This window comes from Euleptes europaea, chromosome 19 (assembly GCF_029931775.1).
Source record: "Euleptes europaea isolate rEulEur1 chromosome 19, rEulEur1.hap1, whole genome shotgun sequence".
NCBI classification, from domain to species: domain Eukaryota; kingdom Metazoa; phylum Chordata; class Lepidosauria; order Squamata; family Sphaerodactylidae; genus Euleptes; species Euleptes europaea.
The window spans coordinates 9,165,789-9,191,670 of NC_079330.1; the positions used below are offsets into that span (position 1 = coordinate 9,165,789).

General features: G+C 46.4%; 1 protein-coding gene across 3 annotated transcripts in view; it reads left to right on the forward strand.

Moving 5' to 3' along the window:
• PRDM16 (PR/SET domain 16) overlaps positions 1–25,882 on the forward strand; it is a 410,575-nt gene that overhangs the window by 151,264 nt on the left and 233,429 nt on the right. For all 3 annotated transcript variants that reach the window (XM_056865303.1, XM_056865304.1, XM_056865305.1), the window contains exon 2: positions 10,774–11,123. In XM_056865303.1, coding sequence (XP_056721281.1) covers positions 10,774–11,123 — 350 coding nt within the window. The remainder of the gene's footprint in view (positions 1–10,773; positions 11,124–25,882) is intronic.

The window sequence follows — 25,882 nt, forward strand, 5'->3', positions numbered from 1 at the left end:
CTAGCTGGAGATCTCCTGCTATTATTACAACTGATCTCCAGCCAATAGAGATCAGTTCATCTGGAGAAAATGGCTGCTTTGGCAATTGGACTCTATGGCATTGAAGTCCCTCCCCTGCCCAAACCCCACCCTCCTCAGGCTCCACCCCCAAAACCTCCCACCGGTGGCAAAGAGGGACTTGCCAACCATAGGCAAGATGGCTGAATGGAACAGCCATGCTAAGAGGCAATGTATCTCAGAATGCAAGTTATTGCGGGGGGGGGGATACATTGGAGAAAGATTTTTGTTCTTTGTGCTTCTTTTTCCAAGTCCTAGGGGTTAACTGGTTGGCTACAGTGGGGAGCCGGATGCTGGACTAGATTAGGGCTGCCAGCTTCCCAGTGGGGCCTGGAGATCTCTTGGACTTACAACTGATCTGCAGACAACAGATGATCCATTCCTCTGGAGAAAATGGCTGCTTTGGAGGGTGTGTCCTGTGGGTTGTATGCCTCTGAGTTCTCTTCCCTTCCCAAACCTCACCCTCCCCATGCTCTACCCACAAATCTCCAGGAATTTCCCAACCCAAAGTTGGGAACCCCAAACTAGATGGACCAACGATCTAATCCAGTGGGACTCTCCTGATGTTTCTTGCAATGTATCGTTGCGCGGTCCTCCCACCCCACCCATAATTACTTCTTTCCAGTCACTCCTCTTCAGACTATTCCCCCAACTGGCTTCCCCTTACAGTCTGGTGGATCGGAGCCAGGCATTTTTCCCACGGACGCGTTCGAGAGAGGTTGCTTCGGAAGAGGCGAGGCCTCGAGTGCCTCTGCCCCACTTGGAACCCAAGAGTGGCACAAGATTCAATTTTTTCCCCTTGTTTTGCTGAAGGTGTGAAATGTTCCCTGCTTTCTCGAATGTCTCCAAACGTTAACTAGAAGCCAAATGCAATTCCAGTCCAAGTGGAGGAAAGAAATCTCCATTGCTGAGGCTTGACAGCGCCACGAACTTTGGGCGTATTCCACTAAGTTGCAAAGAATCACTTCCCCGACAGTTGCAACGAAGTCTGGTATTTCTGCTAAGCCTTTTTTTCCTCCTCCGCTCAGCCTCTCTGGAAACGTATGGAGGTTTGTGTTTATTTTAGGGATGGATTGGTTTCTCCCCATTCTGTTCCTTTATTTCCCCCCCCCAGAAATCCACTCTTTGTTGTATTCTCCTCCTCCTTATTTCTAGCTTAACTAGCAGAATATCTAAATTTAATTTGGAAACTGGAGCATGCATCATTCCTTTGGTGCACTGGTATATCTGCCCCCCCCCCCCCCGCATGTTACCTTTATGTGCAGGGCCGGCTCAACTAACCAGGGTCAGCACTGGTTAGTGCTTGGATGGCAGACCACCAAGGAAGTCCAGGGTTGCTATGCAGGGGCAAGCAATGGCAAACCACTGCAAACCATCTGTGACTTGGTGGCTCTACTGTCCCCATGGTGACAGCATGGTGTAGTGGTTAAGAGCCGTGGTTTGGAGCCGTGGGCTCTGATCTGGAGAATCGGGTTTGATTCCCCACTCCTCCACTTGAGCGGCAGAGGCTAATCTGCTGAACTGGATTTGTTTCCCCACTCCTACACACAAAGCCAGCTGGGTGAACTTGGGCTAGTCACACTCTCTCAACCCCACCTACCTCACAGGGTGTCTGTTGTGGGGAGGGGAAGGGAAGGTGATTGTAAGCTAGTTTGAGTCTCCCTTAAGTGGTAGAGAAAGTCAGCATATAAAAACCAACTCTTCTTCTTATATATTGTATATAAAGCATTTTGAACACTCTAAAATGATATATAAATGGCAAAGGTTATTGATAGGGCCATTGTAAGGGTTAATGAGCTAATTAATGTGAAAGCCTTTGGCTGTTTTCAATCACAATATGAATGCTGAACAATTATTATTGGGATTAGCAGTTGTGATCACGGTAGTTGTGTTTTGCTGAATTTTCTAGTAGGAGGGTTTATAGCAGCTGTGTGGCAGTTTTACAGCTCCACAACTTAGCAACAGACACACAGTTTTTCGATGTTAGCTAGTTTCTGCTTTCATCCCAAGGAATGAGTTTGACTCAATCCTGAACTAAAATAAGATATATATTTTTTTCTTATTTCATTCCACCCAGCTGACGTTTTGTCTTGGATCCTTCAGATAAGTTATTTTGGAATGTGTGTGTGTGTGAACATAAGCACTTTTGTGCACAGTAGTGATCGCTTATGTGGTTCTCATAGCATCCTAATAGGTTACATTCCGGAACTGTAGATATAGCTATTTCTGTATTTCCTTCCAAGCCTGATTCAAATGGCAGAGTGTATTTTAAAAATTCCAATTTCTTAGTCACCTTTGCACAGTAGAAAATGATTTAATACTTCACACACTAGTAACACCCTAATTCGAATACTAAGGACCACTACCCAAGTTCCCCACCAGCTGCCGTTGCTGTTTATTCTATACTGCAGAAGGTTCTGTTTTGGCCTCCCATTTACTGCTCACTGAGATGACCACCCTCTGTCTGTATCACTTTGCTCTGCGAGTGGGGATTATGCACAAAAGTACCCTGCAACCAGAAATCCAGCATCTCAGTAAGAACGTCAGGCTAGAACTAGGGTTGACAACTCTGGGTTGGGAAATACCTGGAGAAATTCCTGGAGATTTGGGGGGTGGGTGAGGTTTGGGCAGGGGAGGGGAGCAGAGAGACCTCAGAGGTGTATAATGCTATAGAGTCCACCAAGTGGCCGTAGAGATCATCTGGAATTGCAACTGCTCCTCAGATGACAGAGTAGCATCTGACATTCCCAGATGGCTGCTTTGGAGGATGGACTCTATGTGCCTGGTGCCTGGAGCTCTCCTGCTATTACAACTGATCTCCAGGCAATAGAGATCAGTTCACCTGGAGAAAATGGCCGCTTTGGCCATTGGACTATGGCATTGAAGTCCCTCCCCTCTCCAAACCCCGCCCTCCTCAGGCTCCACCCCCAGAAATCTCCAGGTATTTCTCAACCCGGAGCTGGCAACCCTAACTTTATATCATTATACTCGGCCGAGGTCCCTCCCTTCCCCCAACCCTCCCCTCCTCAGGCACCCCCCCCAAATCCCCAGGAATTTCCCAGCCCGGAGTTGGCAACCCTAGTCTCCACTCCCTCGTTTTGCATCTTATTTCCTCTTCTCCTTCTCAATTCATTAGTTTCCTTCTTTTTCTCAACCCTGTCCTAGTTGTGTCAGATGGTCAGCCTTCGATTTCCTAATGGGAAGGATGCTTGAAGGAGACAATGGAATGCGACTCTCTAAGTGATTCTGTCTTCTACTGGTGCTGCCAGTCACCTCTAGGTGGTGGCTCTCTGCCTTGGCAGGGGTGCTATCATGCTGATTCCTGATACCATCCTGGCTGAGAGGAGCAGGGCCTTCTTAATGGTAGCCCCGAGGGTTTTGCAAGAATAGAATAAGGTGGCTTTTTTTCGGCTAGTGCAATAAAGACTTGATGATGAAGAACTTCCCCAAAGCAGTAATTTTTTACTGTTTTTTCTTTATTGAGCTTCCCCCCCAAAAAAAAAAAAATCAATGCCCACTTACTCTGAAAGAATCTAAGCAGCTAACTTGAAGTTGAAATCTTGGCTCAAACTGTTGTTGACACCAAATCAGTTTGCTACCAGGTTTTTTAAGATGCAGAACTTTTCTCCAGATTTTAAATTTTTTAAACCTTTGGGTCGTTTAAAATCTTTGGGTATGAAAGCTTCCGTGAAACAAGATGGGATAGAAGTATTTTACATTTCAAGGAGATTCTTCATCTTTTTAACTTTGCATTTGGTTGGAGAGGAGAATTTCTCTGTGCCCGGTTCCTTTCCATAAATCCATTTCCTTAGTCCAAGATTCCACAGCTTTAACCTCCCAGAACAAGGCCCTGAAATTCTTCTCTCAGCGTTTACAGAATGAAACCGTCTGTACTTCTCTTTTCCTCTGTATGCCACATTTATATGCTAACAAACCCCTCAGGAGAATCTTCTCCTTAGCTGGCTGCCTCGTACGATGGCAAGCCTGTTGCTACTTTATGCACAAGTAAAAACGACCCATTCCCCCCACCCCTCGCTTTCGGTGAACATCCAGTTCTTCAACTGTCTGCCAAATTTGAGCCTTGGAGGACTGCCATATGTCGGACAAAAGCGTAACGGGAAGAAATTTCACAAAATTGTTGCAGGCCCTGATCCTGCACTGTCAGGGCCACTTCTGATGTCTGAAGGAACACATAAGTAAGTAAGTTTATTGATACGGCCTGTTTGACCAGCCAAAAGTTATGCATAAAATTACTGACTTAAAAGAAACACATACAATAGGATGGGGGAGTAACTGATACACAATGCAATGCAAACATAACAATGTTCACACATAGCCATAAACCGCATTTTAGAGTGTTCTAAACATTACATGGAGCCCTGTGGCGTAGAGTGGTAAGCTGCAGTACTGCAGTCCAAGCTCTGCTCACGACCTGAGTTCGATCCCAACGGAAGTCGGTTTCAGGTAGCCGGCTCAAGGTTGACTCAGCCTTCCATCCTTCTGAGGTTGGTAAAATGAGGACCCAGCTTGCTGGGGGTAAAGGGAAGATGGCTGGGGAAGGCACTGGCAAACCACCCCGTAAACAAATGTCTGCCTAATAAACGTTGGGATGTGACGTCACCCCATGGGTCAGGAATGACCTGGTGCACATTACATGGTGTTCATCTTGTACTGTAAAGTAGGTGAGTATTATAATTAGGGATATTAAAAATGGCCCTTTTAAAAAAAAAATTGTATGGGGTCACCCGCAGCCTTTCTGTTATTTCCATATTGGTTTCTGGCGGTCCTTTGCACCATCCTTTACACCAGAGTTTCCCAAACGTTTTGAGTCATGGAGCACTTTTCAGGAGAGAAATTCGTCACAGAGCACGAATTTTCACCTAGCACCTATATACTAAACCGAATGACAGTAGTATTTTTCTTTCCAATCTCTTCATGGAGCATTAGGAGATGTTTCGCGGAGCACCAAGTGCTCCTTGCAGCACAATTTGGGAACCTCTGCTTTACTCCATTTCTATATTATACAGATTGAGTACCCCTTATCTGGACTGCTTGGGACCAGAAGTGGTCCATATTTCTGATCTTTTCGTATATTGGAATATTTTGGATTTTTTGCATATACATAATGAGATACAAATATTTTCAAATTCAAATACCTTTATTGGCATAATGTGTGTGTGTAAAGTGCCTTCAAGTCGCAGCCGACTTATGGCAACCCCTTTTGGGGTTTTCATGGCAAGAGACTAACAGAGGTGGTTTGCCAGTGCCTTCCTCTGCCCAGCAACCCTGGTATTCCTTGGTGGTCTCCCATCCAAATATAATACAATTTATAAAATGTAGAATAATGCGATACCTTGGGGATGGGACTCAAATTCATTTATGTTTTATATACACTTTACACACATAGCCTGAATGTAATTTTAAACAATATTTTTTAAAATTTTGTGTACCTTGAACAATCAGAAAACAAAGATGGGGAAGGGAAGGTGATTGTAAACTGGTTTGATTCTCCCTTAAACGGTAGAGAAAGTCAGCATATAAAAACCAACTCTTCTTCTTCTTCCTTTCCCCTCCCCACAACAGACACCCTGTGAGGTAGGTGGGGCTGAGAGAGCTGTGACTAACCCAAAGTCACCCAGCTGGCTTCATGTGTAGGAGTGGGGAAATAAATCCAGTTCACCAGATTAGCCTCTACTGCTCACATGGGGGAATAGGGAATCAAACCTGGTTCTCCAGATCAGAGTCCACCACTCATAACCACTACACCGTGCTGGGCAGGGGGACTCAGGCATGGAACCTTGCTATGGAGATGAGGGCGTAACCAGAATGTCCCTTTTTTCATTTGTGAAATGCCAGAAGGTGTGGCGATATAGTTCAGAAGTAGGGCCCTGCCTCTGTTTTTTCCTATCCCTGTGTCAAGTTCCCTCTCTTGCAGGTTGAGCTCTGCTCTTGAACCCATCTTTCCCCCCTCCTTGACTCAGTTGGAATCCCAGTTTCGTAAGTGCAAAGAAGGCTAATCATAGAGTGGAAAATAATTTGAAATGCTAATACCCAGAGGAGAAACATTTACTGCAACCACAAGTATTTTCAGGATTATGGCACATAATGCTTTTGAAAAGCTTGTTTCTGGGGGCATGTTTGCGTAAGCAAGATTGCCCTCTTTTTTCCTTCCCTGAAGTACAGGCTTCTATGCCATAGGTGTATTTTTTCCCTCCCCATCAGTAAAAACACACAACCGAAGCTTTTCCCCTTCCTCGTCCTTTTAGTAATCCTGAGCGACAGTTTTAAGAACTGTTACAAGGCCTCAAAAGAAGAGGAGGAAATATTTGTCATGTGCCTAGCACCCATTCTGAGGATACGAATGGGATGAAAGATTCATTTCTGTGAGTCAAGCCCCACTGTTATAACTGCTGTACTCCGATTTGGCAGCACAACATACCTTGCTACGCTGAAGTGAAAAACTGCAATTTTGGTCGGGCACACTTGCCTCCCCTTCCCCGATTACATCAGAGGTCAGCCATTAATATTCTCGCCAGGAATCCCTTGCATTGCTCTGGAGCTGACAATGAGGCAGTTGTTGGATTGTTATTCTGGGGAGGGGGAGGAAGGGAGGGAAAAACACTGCAAAGAAAGCCGGGGTCTGCAGCTTCACGCTGAACCGATAGAAGGGAAATACGTTGCCCCAAAGTATTCCAGCCAGTAGTCACCTATATCCACAGTGAGTTTGTTTTTTTTAGTGAAAGTCTTGCAGGTAACCTTGGCCAAGGTCTTGGTGTCCCACCTCAGCTCCAAATATATCCTTCAGATTTCACAGATTGAACACTAGGCTTGTGTTCTTTGAATATGTTCTAGAAGAAGAAGAGTTTGTTTTTATATGCCGACTTTCTCCACCTTTTAAGGAGAATCAAAGCTCCTTAAGCTCCTTCCCTTCCTCTCCCCCCACATTAGGGTTGCCATGTGCCCGGTGGTGAGGGGCAAACTCCCACCAATCCACCTGGCTGCCCGTCGACCAGCTGAGGGTCGGCGGGCAAAGGTACAACTGGGGACGATCTCCCCCTCCCCCCGTTTAATTAGATGTACCAAATTGTACATTTGCACAACCTAGCAACTTACAGGAGATGGAGGGACAGGAACATGGAGGTAACTGTCGGTGATGGGGAAATCTGGAAGTGACATCATGCCTCTCTAAGAATTGCTGAAGCTCTATGGTAAAACCTAGTGTAAAACCATAGAGTTTCTGGCAATTCCTAGAGAGAACTGAGGTCACTTCTGAATTTTCACCAGAAGTGATGTCATGCTGTTGCCAATAGCTTTTTAAAAAACACCATCCTTCTCTCGCTGGCTGCAGGAGTCGTGGCCAGAAAATGGTACCTCACTTGGGAAAGAGTAACAAAGCTTCACACTTCTCAGAAGATCCTCCCCCTCCTGGTCACCCACTGTGTTTCCTCTGGTCGGGGCGCATGGAAATAGACCTTCAGCAATAACATCAGTGTGCAGATGGGTCTATATGGGTGGAGGAATTATTCATGGCTTTAAAAGTTAGAACCAGCATTTTAAAAATAAAACCCTGCAGTCTTCTGAACCTTATTGAACAGGTTGCTAATTTTTCTTTCTGTGCATTTTGCCAAAGAGGGAGAGAGAGAAAGAGAGAGTGAGCCCAGACTGGCTTTAACCGAGGAGTGTTTGTATAATGGCATTTTCTTTGCCATCCAGTTAAGTGTAGTAATTTGCAGCTTGCTAAAAGAATCACGCTAATTTCCTAATTGTTCTGGAAAAACAGCTTTGCTAGATTAAGGGTATTTAGTGTGTGTGTGTGTGTGTGTGTGTGTGTGTGTGTGCCTCTGTGTGTGTTAGGTAACAATAGAGAACCCAAAACAAGGTTCAATCCTGTGACGCGCCGAGCATCTTTATGCTCAGTGACAGTCAAGGGTGCTAAGCATCCCCCTCGATTCGACACGCTGTTGGTAACTCGCTGTGGTCACCAGCTCTAACTAACGCGGCTAATTGTTCCCACTTAGAATTTTACCTTTGTTCTGCTCATGTCCCATTTAAATGTTTTCTGGGGGTGGTGGTTTTTTTTTGTTTTTTGTTTTGCTCTCGAGCAACATAAGAACTTTACTGCATGGAGGAAACAGCTGTGCTTCGGCTGTGGCTTTTGTGAACTGGAAGCACACACCAGTGGAAGGGGAAGAAAGGCACCCCCTCCCACTCGCTGGCTAATAATTACTCTTCTGAATGCTCCTAAATTAAATAAGTGTTTTAGCCACATGACTTTTAAACGTTTGGGCCTTTATCTTTTTGTGTGTGTGCGAGAGAACAGGCTTGAAGTAGTTCCTGAAGGGGTTCTGATTCTAAGCGGATTACGAATCTCTTTTTTGGGAACCCGTCCACCGCGCAAAACATTTCCACCACCAGGCCGTGGCCCCTGCGTTAATCACGGGCCGCGTTCTTTCTGTGTGGAGGCTTTATAAATAATATCTGTGCTAAAGGAGAGGTGCGAGGGGGAGAATTTTTAAAAAAAGGTTTGCGGCTTCTGCGTTGCGCGCGATGCATTGCTGTTCGGAGAGCAGTCACCCCAAGCGGGGACGGTGTCGTGTTCAAGGAGAAACCATTCTCTGGGGTTTGCCAGGCTGCGTATAAAACGGAAGGCTGACTTTGAACAGCAGGTTGGCTGCTTACCTCCTTTGAGCAACCCACTGAACCCAATCCAGGTCTCAGCTTTGAATGTCAGTCTGAGCCAAACTCTCGCCACGGGGCACGCGATTATATTCCAGGAAGCCGCACGCCACCTTATGTCTATAACTCTGGACAAGGCATTGCAATCCTTTCACCATGTAGGGTTGCCAAGTCCAGGTTGGGAAGCTTCTGGCGATTTGGGGATAGAGCGTAGGGAGGGTGGGATTTGAGTAGGGGAGGGACTTAGGGTTGCCAGGTTCCTCTTCACCACCGGTGGGAGGTTTTTGGGGTGGAGCCTGAGGAGGGTGGGGTTTGGGGAGGGGAAGGACTTCAATGCCCTAGAGTCCCATTGCCAAAGCAGCCATTTTCTCCAGGTGAACTGATTTCTATCGGCTGGGGACCAGTTGTAACATCAGGAGATCTCCAGCTAGTACCTAGAGGCTGGGCAACCCTAGAGGGACCCCAGTGGGGTTTAATGCCCTAGAGTCCACCCTCTAAAGCAGCCATTTTCTCCAGGGATGTCTGTCATCTGGAGGTCAGCTGTAATTCTGGGAGATCTCCAGGCCCCACCTGGATTTTGGCAACCCTACCGTATGGGTATCTGTAAAAGTGGGGAAACAGAGTATGAGATAATGAGGTTGTGCCATTGGCTCATCTTAGCTCCTTGTGGTCTGCTTCTGACTGGCAGTGGTTCCCTAGGTTCTTGGGCAGAGGAATGTCCTTCCCAGTGCTGAGGTTCTTTAACTTGAGAGGCTGGTATTCGAAATCTGAGAACCCTGTCTTGAGTATCAGGCAGAGAAAGGTCTCTCCACCACCTACCAACCTGAGATCTTTTGAGATGCCAGGGACCAAATTTGGGGCTTTCTGCAGGAACAGCAGATGCTGTAAACCTTTAACTATAGGCCCTCTCCCATTAACACACAAAATTGCTTTATGTAGAGTCAGGCGATTGGTCTGTCTTGTTCAGCATTGCCTACTCTAACTGGTGGAGGCCTGCCTCGCTGCTCCCATGCCTGGACCTGCAAAATAGCTTTCAACAGAGGTCCTTAGTGTTGCCAGGTCCCTGTTTGCCACTGGTGGGAGGTTTTTGGGGCGGAGCCTGAGGAGGGCGGGGTTTGGAGAGGGGAGGGGCTTCAATGCCATAGAGTCCAATGGCCAAAGTGGCTATTTTCTCCAGATGAACTGATCTCTATCAGCTGGAGACTATCAGTTGGCAACCCTAGAGGTCCTAGATAAGGTTGTCAATGTCCAAGTGGGGGTTGAAGATCTCCAGGGATTACAAGTGATCTCCAGATGACAGAGGCCAGTTCCTTAAGGCCATTTATGCCGAGGAAGTTTGTGTTTGGTTTGCTGCACAGTTTTCTGATCCAAATTCTCAAACGTCATATGCATGAGGGCTTCCCCCCACCCAAGAAATTCCAGGAGTACCTTGTGATTAATTATGCATCCCCAGTGAATCACGGAGCTGCTGAGTCCCTCCCCCTGAAATTGCAGCCTTGTTGCAGTTTACTTGGAGGGGGCAGGTCAGCTCTTAAAGGGACTGAAAGAGGCGGGTGCGAAGTGACTTCTAAAGGCTGATAAAATCATGAATAATCCAAAGGAAGCCTCGAAGCAGTCCAGCAGGGATCACGAGCTAAATACCCCTGCATAAATGACCTAAGAGAAAATGGCTGCTTTGGAGGGTGGACTCTAGGGCATTATATCCCACTGAGGTCCCTCCCTGAACCCTGCCATCTCCAGGGTCCACCCGTAAATCTCCAGGAACTTCCTAATGTGGAGTTGGCAACCCTGGTCCTAGACCAGTGATCTTACTAAGGTTGTTGATCAGTGGTAGAGCATCTGCTTGGCATGCAGAAGGTCCTAGGTTCCATCCCCAGCATTTCCAGTTAAAGGGTCTCAAAGAGATTGTTACTGGGAAAGACCTTCTTGTCCCAGTGAGTGACAGTACTGGGTTAGATAGACCAATGGGTTGTCTTAAGCCAAGGCAGCTTCACATGTTTTTCTTACACATCCTTTCAATCTGCCTCTTCTTCTCCAAAGGTGACAACGAGATTGTGAATAATATGTATGAAACTGAGGCAGACCTCCTGGCAGGCGAGAGTGCGGAGGAGGAGATGGAAGACAGCATCATGTCTCCCATCCCTGTGGGACCTCCATCCCCTTTCCCCACGGGCGAGGACTTCAACCCCAAAGAAGGCTCGCCTTACGAAGCGCCGGTCTACATCCCCGACGACATTCCGATCCCGCCCGACTTTGAACTGAGGGAGTCCTCCATTCCGGGCGCAGGACTGGGCATCTGGACCAAAAAGAAGATTGAAATTGGGGAAAGATTTGGGCCTTACGCGACCTCTCCGAGGACGACGTTGAAGGAAGCAAACTTTGGGTGGGAGGTAAGATTTCTTGAGTAGGGCGATTGGTTGGCCAAGATGCACGAGAATGGAAAGATGCATGCGAATGTTCGGTGGGATTGGGGGAAGGGAAGAAACAGCGTTGCAAATTTCACGTCTTCTCGATTACGATTTCTGTTCCGCTCTGTTTGTCACTCCTGCTACTGTTTTATGGTCCCTACTTCTCTGAAGGCATTAGGAAAAGAGGAAGACCCAGCATAAGATGGACTAACACAATAAGGGAAGCCATGGCCTTCAGTTTGCAAGATCTCGGCAAAGCTGTGAATGATAGGAGGTTTTGGAGGTCATGAATTCATAGGTTTGGCATAAGTCAGAAGCAACTTGACGTTACAAAACTCACGCACCTCTCTAACCAGAAGGAGGTTTCAGGGACCTCTTTTTGCAGTATTAGCTTCAGACTGGATTTGGAGGGCTCTAGACAAGATTTCCTCTAATGTTCTTTAATTAAAGCACTGCTATGCCTCAACTTTTTCCGTTGCATCTGCTCCTGTCACAGTCATTGTGCGTGTGTGCATGCAAGTGTACACACCCTACCTGTATCTCAGAGGACCGGGGGTGGGGGCAGGACTAAAGGATCTGAGAGGTGCTGCTATCTGCCCTTCAGCGAGGGCTTTCACACATGCTAAATAATGCACTTTCAATTCACTTTCAATGCACTTTAGCGATTGTATCCGAGCAGATTTTGGCTATTTATGCAGGGTCGATTCTGCTCCTCGCTCAATTCTGATTTTTTAAATCCGACCTTTAAAATGACTATTCACGGTCCCGATGCAGGAGGAGAAAGTCAAACAAATTCCACCCCCCCACACACACACACTCACCTGCTCCTTCGTTCCTTCATTTGCATAGCAATTAGCAATAGTCGTTTGCATAGCTAAGCTGCAGCTGGGATTCTGCTTGCTTCCTTCAGTAAATGCTTAGAGGCGGGGGCGGAGCAAATACAAAAGGTCGCGTTAAAGGGGCTCTTAAGAAATGTGAAGCAGGTATGCTGTTCAGCGTGAAGAAATTAAAAAAAAAATGCGGGGCGCTTCAGCCTGGAATGCACTGCTAATTACCAAGCATGAACGGCCTTTGAGTTTCACGCAGTAAAATCCAGTTGCAAAGTACATTGAAAGTGGATTGCATAGGTGGTACCTCTGGGAAATGTGAGAGAGCGCCACTACCGAAAGGACAACAGTGAGCTTCATAGCTGAGTCGGGATTTGAACCCAAATCTCCCCAGTCAGACACTAGACGCTAGAGAGAAACTGAAGGGAATCTAAAGACCAAGTAAGTAAACAAAGACGGATCGGCTCAATTTTCCATATTCAGATCACTGCATTTGAATTTTCTTGGCACCGAATTATTATTATTTTAAAAATGTAAGGCAGAGTGCACACAGCTTTGATTATAGTTTCAGTGCCCAATGCAAATATTTTTGTATCCACTTTAAAAAGAGCCCTCTTTTAGTTTATTGAACCTTCTGTGAAACTGCTGTAGCCCATGACCTGAAATCCTATCTCCCCCCCACAAAAAATATGTTGTGTGGACAATTGTCCTGGATTTTAAGAGAAAAGCAGCCACTATGGAAGAGGCACACTTTCTAGGAATATTTTTCTTGTGCTCTTAAACACACACACACACTCTTTTTTGGGTCTCAGTCGAGCAATAAAGTGAACTGCTGGTGTTTTCGTTTCCTGTTCTGGGTGAAATTCAAGGCAAACACATGACGTAGAAGCTGGACAGGTTGCGTTTGGTTAGGCTGAAGCCGTAGGGAAGGCTTTTGCAGCAGGCAGAACCTGATCTTGCAAATAAGGTTCTCGAGAATTGGACTTGCGGTGCTCGCCATGCCTGTTGGCCCTTGAGTCAAGCACCTCATACGGTCCTGTTGAGTTGTCTGCAATTTAATACGGACAGCGTTGAGAGTAGATTTGCATCTGTGCTGTGGCAGCATTCAGCATGGTGGCTGTATAGGCAGCCGCTGTCGGTCCGAACTGATAATTGACTGGCTTGCAGGGCTTGCATATGCAATTTCTCAAAGGTATCCTGGTTAGATCGCTGTTAATTTGGGCTCGGAACTTACTGGATCACTCAAGCTGTGGTTCCCAGATGTAGGGTTGCCAGGTCCCTCTTCCCCACTGGCAGGAGGTTTTTGGGATGGAGCCTGAGAAGGGTGGGGTTTGGGGAGGGGATGGACTTCAATGCCATAGAGTCCAATGGCCAAAGCGGCCATTTTCTCCAGGGGAACTGATCTCTATCGGCTGGAAGTCAGCTGTAATAGCAGGAGATCTCCAGCTAGTACCTGGAAGTTGGCAACCCTACCCAGGCAGCAATGCAAGAATGGAATGCCCACAGTATTTGTGATGCAATTTAGAACACTGGAGAGACACAGGTATATAATTTTTAAAATGTTTTTAACTTAAAATATTGCATATGTACGTGTCTTCAAGTCGCAACTGACCTATGGTGACCCCAGCAAAGGACTTTCAAGGCAAGTGAGAAGCAGAGGTGGTTTGCCAAGGCCTTCCTCTGCAGCGTCTTCCTTGGAGGTCTCCCTTCCAAGCGTCCGCCCTGCTTAGCTTCTGAGATCTGCCAAGATCAGGATACACCAGTCTGCCTTCCCTCCTGTAAGGAGCACAGCCCCATTTCTATTTGTAATGCTAACTACTTGACAAAACAAGACACACAAAAAAGGTAGCAAAACATCCTAGTTTAAAGGAATCATATTCAAGGGGTGGGGGGAGGTAGTTGGAAATTTCCTGCATTGTGCAGGGGGTTGAACTAGATGACCCTTGTGGTCCCTACCAACTCTATGATTTTAGTTTAAGGAATCTTTAAAGTATGTGAATGGAGAATCCCTGTATTTTCCATTCTGAAACAAGGATGGCTTGTTCAGTTGATCATACTTAAGTTCCTGGCTGCCACTTTAAAAATACCCTTTCCCCACTCGATGGTCAGTAGCGCTCATTCTGAAAGAGCTGGGAAGCTCAGCTTTTTATTCTAAACATGGTGCCCTCCATAGACACAGATTCCTGGACAGTAACCATGCTAGTCAGCAGTGGTACAAAAAGCAGAGAGCCCTGTGGTGCTTTAAATATCTAATTGATTTATTGTAGGCTGAAGCGTCAGTGGCTTGAGTTTGTTTTCATATCCTGGATGTGATGCAGAAAAAAAAGGTTTATTTTGGAAGCTTCCAGAGGCATCTGGCTGGCCTCTTATGGAAACAGAACGCTGGACTAGATGGCTCTCGCTCTGGTCTAGCAAAGCAATTCTTATGTTCCCAGGAATCCTTCCACGATTCCTCACACCCTGACTATATCCCCATTCACTCAATCCCCTATGGGCTACTGCAGTTGGTATTCATATGAGTAGCAGTTCTACCACAATTGCTACTGGTATTACCAGAAGCATTAGAGGTAAAAGTCCCCTGTGCAAGCACCGGGTCATTCCTGACCCATGGGGTGACGTCACATCCCAATGTTTACTAGGCAGACTATGTTTACGGGGTTGTTTGCCATTGCCTTCCCCAGTCATCTACGCTTTACCCCCAGCAAGCTGGGTCCTCATTTTACCGACCTCGGAAGGATGGAAGGCTGAGTCAGCCTTGAGCCGGCTACCTGAAATTGACTCCCGGCGGGATCGAACTCAGGTCGTGAGCAGAGCTTTTGACTGCAGTTCTGCAGCTTACCACTCTGCATCACTGGGCTCTTTTTACCAGAAGCATTACTGATTGTTAAAGTGCTATTATTCTACTACTACAATTATTGCTATTTGTAGCAATAAGGCTGCCATCTAGTGCCTGGCAATCAGCAGGAGGGTTGTGGGTGGGGATGTGGGGGGCATGACATCCTCTGTACTGCTACTCCACTTCGGGAGGGGGGGACCCAGAAGTTACATTGGGTAGCCAGTGTGGTGTAGTGGTTAAGAACGGTGGTTTGGAGTGGTGGACTCTAATCTGGAGAACAGGGTTTGATTCCCCACTCCTCCACATGAGCGGTGGATGCTAATCTGGTGAACCAGGTTGGTTTCCCCATTGCCACATACGAAGCTAGCTGGGTGACCTTGGGCTAGTCACAGCTCTCTCAGCTCCACCTACCTCACAGGGTGTCTGTTGTGGGGAGGGGAAGGGAAGGTGATTGTACACATGAAGCTGCTTTATACTGAATCAGACCCTTGGTCCATCAAAGTCAGTATTGTCTACTCAGGCTGGCAGTGGCTCTCCAGGGTCTCAGGCTGAGGTCTTTCACATCACCTACTTGCCTAGTCCCTTTAACTGGAGATGCCGGGGATTGAACCTGGGACCTTCTGCATGCCAAGCAGATGCTCTACCACTGAGCCACGGCCCCTCCCTTAAGCTGGTTTGATTCTTCCTTAAGTGGTAGAGAAAGTCGGCATATAAAAACCAACTCTTCTTCTAGTTCTAGGAATCACTGGGAACTCTATGGTAAAACCACAGAGTATCTGGGGGTTCCTAGAGTTACCCTACATCACTTCTGGGATTCCCCCGAAGTGACGTTGAGGAGCAGAGAATGCCGATGGGTTGCAGCTTCTGCTCACAGCATCCCACTCAAGCTATTCTTTCACCATCAGAGAGGAAGCAACAGGATCAGAGACCCTCCCACCCCATGAAAACTCCATCAAAAGCAGGGCAACTTTGTACATTGGCCCTGAGTGAATGGTTGAGAGCCAGCGTCGTGTAATGGTTAAGAGCAGTGGTTTGGAACAGTGGAGTCTGATCTGGAGAACCAGCTTTAATTCCCCACTGCTCCACATGAGCGGTGAACACTAATCTGGTGAACTGGATTTGTTTCCGCACTCCTACACATGAAGCCAGCTGGGTGACCTTGGGCTAGTCACACTCTCTCAGCCTCACCTACCTCACAGGGTGTCTGTTGCGGGGAGGGGAAGGGAAGGTGATTGTAAGCCGGGTTGATTCTTCCTTAAGTCGTAGAGAAAGTCGGCATATAAAAACCCACTCTTCCTCTTCTTCTTCTTGATCGAATGCAGGAATTAGTGTGATAAACCAATTGAAACATCTTTTTTTTTTTCAAAGATGGATGGAAAAAGGAACTTTGGCCAGATCTCTCATCTGGGCCTTTCCACTATGTTTAACAAAGATGCCTCAGAAGTTCTTCTTGCCTTCAGATGCTTCTCTCCTGAATCTCATAACTTTCGGAATGTTTGATTAGTAGCTCTTTCCAAAGTTGTGTGCGGAAATGTCTCTCCTTCCCACCTCCTCATTTAGTCTTGGAAATATTGGACCATTCCAAGGAGGGCGTGGATATGAAGAGGCCTTGAATTCGCACACATTAAATATCCTTTTATGAGCTCCATGGAAACACCTTGTGGAACGAAGAAAAACATTCCTCAAGGATCGTTACACATCAGTTGTGTATGTGTGTGTGTGTGTGGAGAAGGGAGATTGACTGAAAAGTGGTGACTTTTAAAGGCACGTATAGCACATTTAGGGCAAAAACGCATGGTCACTTTAGCTTCCTTTATTCCTTGTTTCAACCAGGATTCAGCCAGGATCGAACGCATGCGTTTCGCCGAACATGCGTTCGATCCTGGCTGAAACAGGGAATAAAGGAGGCTAAAGCGACCGTGCGTTTTCGCTCTTAGATAGTTATTATATCTCTTGTGATTCTAGGATGTCAAGGGGGCAGAGAGCTGTACGGTGTCTGATACCTTGAGAAATTCTGTTTTCATTGCTAGGGTGGAGGCATAAACCCTGGAAGTTCCACGGAAGCGAGCTACAGTATTACATTCCATCCAACCTTGGGGCAAACTTTGTCCTTCTTACGTTCTTCTGATATAAGGCTTTATTTACTTTCACATTTCAAGTAATGTTGCGTATCTCCTTTTATTTGCGAGATGCCAAGCTTTCTCTAGGCCTTTTCTATTATCTTCCGTATATGCTGTTGACTTAGCGATACTATTAATTATTTTACAGTGTACAAGAGGGAACCTTTTCTCTCCATTGTGCCCCTCGCATTTCTTCAAAGCTCATTTGTTTCCTCACCTGACAAAAACTTCAGAAATCAACAAATATTTGTCTCCGAGTTGAAAATCTTCAAACGATTCTGACCCCTTTTCTTGTGACTTCAGATAAACGTCATCTGTTTCTTCTGGCTTTGTTCTGAATCCCTTCTCCTTCGTTCCAGCTTCTATTTTCTAAGTCTCCCATAAGAAACTTTCAACAATCATTACCAGAGTTGCACACAGTACTCATCAGTTCAGACTGTCAAGTGGAAACTGGGAGCTTACCGAAAGAGGTAGAATGTCATCCGGGTGGGGGGGGGGGAGATTATTACTGGAAATATTCACTTCTTACATGCTACGAGAGCCAGCGTGGTGTAGTGGTTAAGAGCAGTGGTTTGGAGCGGTGGACTATGATCTGGAGAAACGGGTTCGATTCCCCACTCCTCCACATGAGCAGCAGACGCTAATTTGGTGAACTGAGTTGGTTTCCCCACTCCTACACATGAAGCCAGCTGGGGGACCTTGGGCTAGTCACAATTCTCTTAGAGCTCTCTCAGCCCCACCTACCTTACAGGGTGTCTGTTGTGGGGCGGGGAGGGGAAGGTGATCGTAAGCCGGTTTGATTCTCCCTTAAGTAGAGAAAGTCGGCATATAAAAACCAACTCTTCTTCTTCTTCTTCTTCTTCTTCTTCTTCTTCTTCTTCTTCTTCTTCTTCTTCTTCTTCTTCTTCTGTTGCCAGCTCCAGGTTAGGAAATACTTGGAGATTTTGTGGACGGAGCCTGAGGAGGGGAGGGTTTGGGTAGGGGAGAGACTTCAATGCCATAGAGTCCAATTGCCAAAACGGTCATTTTCTCCAGGGGAACTAGTCTCTGTTACCTGAAGATCAGTTGTAATAGCAAGAAATCTCCAACCACCACCTGGAGGTTGGCAATCCTAGGTTGGACCTTAAGCCTCATGTCAGGGGTGGATCCCAGCCTCCATTGCAAGGAAGGTTGGTTGCCGTGTGAACAGACTGCTGGAAGTGATGGGCTTTGGTCTGAGTTAGCATGGCTTTTCTTATGTTATGTTCTTATGTTCTAAGGTTGAAGTAGGGGATCTGATTTTTTTTAAGGTGGCTTTGTGTTCAAGTCAGAGCACTGCTCCACATGTCTGTCCCACTGCTGCCTACACTGTGACCTTCCTAACATCGTGGTCCAGTCACCTGAGATTCTTTTAGATCGAATTGCCAGTGACTGAACCTGGGTCCTTCTGCGAGCAGCTCCTTTGCTTTCCCTTCTGAAGCTGCTTTGAACTGTAAATAAAATGACATTGGTGGGATGTTACATATGAGGGGAGGGGGTGTGGCACAGTGGTAGAGCATCTGCTTGGCATGCAGAAGGTCCCAGGTTCAATCCTCAGCATCTCCAGTTAAAGGGACTGAATGTCTCTTGCCTTGAAAGTTCTACATAGTTGCCAGAGGTCAGCTGTGACTTGATTGCATGAAGCCTGCTGGGTGACCTTGGGCCAGTCATAGTTCTCTTAGAGCTCTCTCAGCCCCACCTACCTCACAAGGTGCCTGTTGTGGGGAAGGGAAGGAGATACTGTGGGGAGGGGAAAGAGGGGCTGTTGCTCAGTGGTAGAGCATCTGCTTGGCATGCAGAAGGTCCCAGGTTCAATCCACAGCATCTCCAGTTAAAGGGACGAGGCAAGTAGGTGATGTGAAAGACCCTTGCCTGAGACCCTGGAGAGCCACTGCCAGTCTGAGTAGACAATACTGACTTTGATGGACCAAGGGTCTGATTCAGTATAAAGCAGCTTCATATGTTCATATGAGTGTTATTTAATGCTTTCCTGGAAATGAGTTACGAAACCATTGCTTTTCCTATGCTGTTCCATCTGTCCTTTGTAATGGAAGTATAGTCCTAAATGTGTATGTGTGTGGGGGGGAACCCTCTCTTACAGTGGATTGCACTGTTATTCAGTGGGATGGGATTACGTTTCTAAACACCCTGCCTTCTGGAGTCTATTGACTCCCTTGCTTTCTGACCCAAAACATCCAAGTCATGGCACCCCGTGATAAATCACACTGTGTTTTCCCTTTATTACCCTTGGGACATTTGAAAACAAAACCTAAAGAGAGGGGGGGAATTTCCCCCCACACGCAAGCATGCACAATCATCTTGGATCATTCGTTGAGTAAATAATGACATAAATCATACAGCTGTTTATTTTGCTAATGAAGAGTGGGCTGGGAAATGCCATTGCTGGGAGAGAGAGAGATTAACGGTAGAATCCTGGAGGGGCTTAAAAATGCAAAAGGGATGCATAAGAGACAGGGATGCAGTTCTGCAAAGGATTGTGTCCTAGTAGGAAACCAGCTAGGGAAGCGGTTGGACCATTGGATGACAATGGGAGTAAAGGAACTCTAAGGGAGGATAAGGCGATTGCTGAAAAACTAAATGAATTCCTCTCATCTGTCTTCACTGTTGAAGATACAGGGCAGATTCCTTCTCCTGAACAGAGATTTTGGAGAGGGGAAAATGAGGAACTGAGGCAAATAGTGGTAACAAGGCAGGAAGTCCTAGAATGTCTAGACAAACTGCAAACTAACAAGTCACAGGGACCAGACGGTATTCATCCTAGAGTTCTTCAAGAACTCAAATGGGAAATTGCTGAACTTCTAACAAAGATATGTAATATGTCCCTTCGATCAGCCTCTGTACCAGAGAATGGAGAATGGCCAATGTAACACCCATTTATAAAAAAGGTTCCAAGGGGGGGACCCAGGAAATTACAGGCCAGTTAGCTTAACGTCTGTTCCGGGTAAATTAGTGGAAAGCATTATTAAAGATAGAATTGTCAAGCATTTAGAAGGGCAAGGTCTGCTGGGCAAAACCCAACATGGCTTCTGTAAGGGTAGGTCCTGTCTCACTAACCTATTAGAGTTTTTTGAAAGCATCAGTAAGCATGTGGACAGGAATGAACCTGTGGATATTGTGTATTTGGATTTCCAAAAAGCTTTTGACAAAGCCCCCACCAAAGACTGCTAAGCAAACTTCATAGTCATGGGATAAGAGGACAAGTCCTCTTATGGATTGAGAGCTGGCTGAAAAAAAGGAAGCAGAGAGTAGGAATCAATGGTCAGCTCTCACAATGGCTGGATGTGAGCAGTGGGGTGCCTCAGGGATGTGTGTTGGGACCAGTGCTTTTCAACCTGTTCATCAATGACCTGGAGTTGGGGTTAAACAGTGAAGTAGCCAAGTTTGCAGATGACACCAAATTATTTAGGGTGGTTAAAACAAAATTGGACTGTGAAGAGCTCCAGAAGGATCTCTGCATACTGGAAGAATGGGCATTAAAATGGCAAATGAGATTCAATGTGAGTAAGTGTAAAGTGATGCATATTGGGGCAAAAAATCCCAACTTCACATATATACTGATGGGATCTGTGCTGGCAGCGACAGACCAAGAAAGGGATCTTGGGGTGGTAGTGGATAGCTCCATGAAGATGTCAACCCAGTGTGCGGCCACTGTAAAAAAGGCAAATTCCATGCTGGCCATAATTAGACGAGGAATAGAGAATAAAACTGCTGGTATCATACTGCCCTTGTACAAATCTATGGTGAGACCACACTTGGAATACTGTGTACAGTTCTGGTCACCACACCTAAAAAAGGATATTACAGAGCTTGAGAAGGTGCAGAAAAGAGCAACCAAAATGATTAGGGGACTAGAGCAACTGTCCTAATGGGAGCGGTTAAGACGCTTAGGGCTGTTTAGCTTGGAAAGAAGGTGGCTGAGGGGAGATATGATAGAGGTCTATAAAATTATGCATGGTTTGGAGAGAGTGGACAGGAAGAAGTTTTTCTCCCCCTCCCATAATACTAGAACATGGGGTCATCTGCTAAAGCTGGAGGGTGAGAGATTCAAAACAGATAAAAGGAAGTATTTTTTCACACAACCCATAGTTAAATTGTGGAACTCCCTGCCCCAGAATGTGGTGATGGCTGCCAGCTTGGAGGGCTTTAAGAAGGAAGTGGACATATTCATGGAGGAGAGGCTGTTAGAATGGATACTAGTCATAATGCATACCTATTATCTCCAGGATCAGAGGAGTATGCCTATTATTTTGGGTGCTGTGGAACACAGGCAGGATGGTGCTGCTGCAGTCGTCTTGCTTGTGGGCTTCCTAGAGGCACCTGGTTGGCCACTGTGTGAACAGACTGCTAGACTTGATGGGCCTTGTTCTGATCCAGCAGGGCCTTTCTTATGTTCTTATGCTCTTATGTTCTACGCTCTTTGGGCTCATTGGTATCTGTGGGTTAACAGGATTAACAGTATGGAAAATCACTACCAGAATTCTTATTTCTTTGAGCTAGTAATAGAGCTTTTTCTTTTAAAATAATAATAATAATCTGGCCCTTTTGGGAAAATCCAAAACCTGTAAATATATATTTATGAGAGTGGCAAACCTCACCCCAGGTAAAGTTGACAGGTCCCTCTCAGCCATTGGCGGGAAGGTTTTGGGGTGGAGCCAGAGGAGGGCAGGGTTTGGGGAGGGGAGGGATTTCAATGCTAGAGTCCAATGGCCAAAGCGGACATTTTCTCCAGGCAAAATGATCCCTATCAGCTGGAGATCAGTTGTAATAGCAGGAGATCTCCAGCTAGTGCCTGGAAGTTGGCAACCCTAACCCCAGGGCAAACCAAAGGGAAGTTTCCTTCTGGCTGGCATCCCAGCCCAGAGACCCTGTGGCATTCCACACGTAACCCTCCCTCGCCACCTCAAAACCGCAGTGTGCAATGCACCCATGATCCTAGGGAAACTGTTCATTAGCCTCTACCTTTTCAGAAGGAACATTTGCATAAGCCCCTCCCCCACGTTTTGGGCAAAGGTGAACTCCCTTCCTTCCCAAGGAAGTTCCAAAATATTGTCCAGCATGGAGGGGTCTCTCGCAGCACTAGGCTGTCAGCAACAGCATACGACCATTTTTGTCAGCTACGAGCTCTCTGATCTGAGATCTATCTGATCCACCTCCAAAGGAGGTGTAATTCCAGAGACATTTTGTAAATTTGAGTTAACTGCATCTGTGGCAGCCCCTTTCGCAGGGACTCACATCTGAATGACTTACAGCAGGTCTCTCTCTACTATAACTCCTCCTCTTCCCTCTTTTGTGATTTTGGTTAAATCCCTGTTCTGTAAAATAGTTTCCCACTCCATGTATATCTGATGAAGCGAGAGCCGACACAAGAAAGCCTATGCTTTAACGTGCCACTTGATTTCTATTTCACTTAGCCAGAAAAAAAATTATCTTGCGTTCGGTCTGCCCCCCTCCCTCCCCCTTTACTTCATTGGGTGTACTTAGAAATAACTGGGCTGGTTCCCCCACTCCTCCACATGAAGTCTGCTGGGTGACCTTGTCCTCATGTACCTCACAAGGTTGTGGGGAGAGGAAGGGCAGGCGATTGTAAGCCGGTTTGAGTCTCCTTAAAGGGAGAGAAAATCAGGGTATAAAAATCAACTCCTCCTCCTCCTCCTCCTCTTCCTCCTCCTCTTCTTGTTCTTCTTCTACTACTACTACTACTACTACGACTACGACTACGACTACATTGGATCCTATGCTGTGAGAGCCTGGGTGTGTTATTCTTCTCTTATATTTGTCTACCATTTTATTTGTAAGGTTTCCCAATCTCCAACTGAGGCCTGGGGATCTCCCAGCATTGAAAGTGAGCTCCAGACAACACCGCTCAGCTCCCCTGGAGAAAATGACTGCTTTGGAGGGTCACCTTTATGGCATTATAGCCCACTGAAGTCCCTCCCCTTCCCTAACCCCACCTTCCCCAGGCTTCACCAACATATCTCCAGGAATTTCCCATACTGGAGTTGGCAACCCTACGCCATTCAGAAATGACATTGGCAAAGATCTATGTGGAATGCAATCTATTTCAAGAGCAGGCCTTGTAATGTTATTTATTAATTTACTAAAAATCCTTCTATAGTCGGCGACGGCTTCCCCCCTTTCTCATTCCAAAGCTGGGCTCCACGAGGTTTTAACTCTAGATAAGGATATGCAGCATCATCCAACTTGTTGAAAGCAAAAGTATTTCCTGCTGTCTTATTCTCTGGTGTTTTACCAGCGCGATGACGTCAGGGGACCAGGCGAAGAGGTCGTTTTTAGCCCCAGCAAGCCAAGAAGTCCAACGCTATGTTCGGAATGGCATGCCAACATGGGTATATAAGGAATTGGGGAGAAAAGAGAGAGACAGGGAGAGACGCATGCATGCACACCCAGTGAAAGAATGACTAAGAATACCTCTGTGATATTTCTCTATTTCCTTAAGGGGTAATAACTCATCAGTAATCCGGCAGAGGGCATTTTCCTTAAAATAGAACGCTCTGATTCACAAGCAGAAATAGGAAATAAATGTTTTCTTTTCGTCTTGGAGAGGTATCCATGAATCCCGGTCTCTGAACCCGTATTTTATCATCCCTATTAAAAACTTTTTTTTCTGAGACGGGGGTGGGGGGGCACACACACCAAGAATAGCTTGTTCATGACCACAGCATTTGAAAAATAGCCTCTCCTTCCCCACCCCCAGGGTAGCTATCAGCAGATTGTAATATGGTCAGAAATATTTTTTTAAAATGAGGATTGCTCTTAACTGTGAAAGGCGATTCTTGCCCTCCATGTGGGTATTTAAAACAAACTATCCCAGCCTCCCTTCAAATATATCAAAATGAAATCATCCCAAGCGATTCAATGATTGTTTGATTGGGTTGTGCACCCTGCAGAAGGCCCCTGAAGGGTATTGGAAGTGTTTCCATTTCCCTCAAAATTTCCACTACTTTCTTGACCCCAGCAAGAACCCTCCCTGACCACAAATGTCTCGAATAGTCACAATGATAGTTTGATTTTTGACACTCAGATGAAGCTGATCTAGGGTTGCCAGGTCCCTCTTCACAACCGACGGGAGGTTTTGGGGTCGGAGCCTGAGGAGGGCAGGGTTTGGGGAGGAGAGGGACTTCAAAGCCATAGAGTCCAATTTCCAAAGCGGCCATTTTCTCCAGGGGGACTGATCTTTATCGGCTGGAGATCAGTTGTAATAGCAGAAGATCTCCTGCTACTACCTGGAGGTTGGAGAGAGAAATAAGGCACCACTGTACCAATATCAAAGGATAAGGAACTTAGTACAGGAGCGAAACATACAACGCTGTGCAAAAGTACAAACTTTATATGCTACAAAAATTCCAAGAATAACAACGTGTCTATACAACTAATACACCAACAGTAAAGACAAACATAGTGGCTATGTACAAAATCATAAAGTAACTAGGTACAAGTTCATGAAATAGAGTTACTTTCTCATAACATGTCTTTCTATGGTTGAAAGGTCGATAGGTAGCCTCCAACGTGAGGTTGGCAACCCTAAGCTAATCCCTCCTGTGCCCCCCAACCTAACAAATGTTTTTATCGCGGAGGGTGTTTTCTCCTCTCTAAGAATCAGCTTTCACGCTCACCCTTTCTTGCCAAGGGAAATCCCGTCTCCTTCACGCAACGTCTCTTTCTTGCTTTTCTTTCCCTGGACCCTCGACAAAGGCACAGGCCAAAGAGGTTTCCCTTTTAGACCCCGAGGTTAGAAGTGGATGCTGGTTAAGCTTAATTAAGATCCGAGCTGATCACCATTAAATTGGTTCACAATGAATGAGGAAATGAGGGTTCAAGTGGGAGCAGTAAATAGAGGAGAAGCACCTCGTCCTTGGAGAGACAGAATGGGAAGGCTGATTAATTCACAGGTCTGTTTTTCACCATCAGCTGGGAGGTGCACTTGCTCTGATGTTTTCAAACCCCAAGCATGGCACAGTGGTTAAAAGCGGCAGTTTGGAGAGGTGGACGCTAATCTGGCGAACTGGGTTTGATCCCCCACTCCTCCACACGGGCGGTGGACTCTAATCTGGTGAACCGGGTTGGTTTCCCCACTCCTACACTTAATGCCAGCTGGGTGACCTTGGGCTAGTCACAGCTCTCTTTGAGCTCTCTCAGCCCCACCTACCTCACAGGGTGTCTGCTGTGGGGAGGGGAAGGGAAGGAGATTGTAAGCTGGTTTGGTTCTTCCTTAAGTGGTAGAGAAAGTCGGCATATAAAAACCAACTCTTCGTCTTCTTCTAGTGTGGTGTAGTGGTTAGAGTGTCAGACTGGGATCTGGGAGACCGAGGTTTGAATCCCTACTCTGCCATGGAAGTAGGGTTGCCAACTGCCAGGTAGTAGCAGGAGATCTCCTGTTAATTCAACTGATCTACAGCCGATAGAGATCAGACCACCTGGAGAAAAATGGCCGCTTTGGCCATTGAACTCTATGGCATTGAAGACCCTCCTCTCCCCAAACCCTGCCCTCCTCAGGCTCCGCCCCAAAAACCTCCTGCCGGTGGCGAAGAGGGACCTGGCAACCCTACATGGAAGCTTGCTGGGTGACCTTGGGCACACTCTCATCCTAGCCTACCTCACAGATTGTTGTGAGCAGAAAAGGGAGGAGAGGAGAAAGGTGTAAGCCACTTTGCGTCCCCGTTGGGGAGAAAGGCGGGGTTTAAATGAAGTAAAGAAATAAATACCTTTCAAATAAGGAGAACTTCTCTTCCCCAAAGCAGTTTCAGCTAGAGCACAGATCCAAACAAACCATAAGAATGGAGTCTCACCATCGCTGGATGTCCTGACATTTTTTTTTTACCCTAGAAAGCAGCCATGGAGCGGGAGATGTGTTAAGGGTTGGTCTCTCCCCCAACCCCAAGCCATTTCCAAGATCAAAAT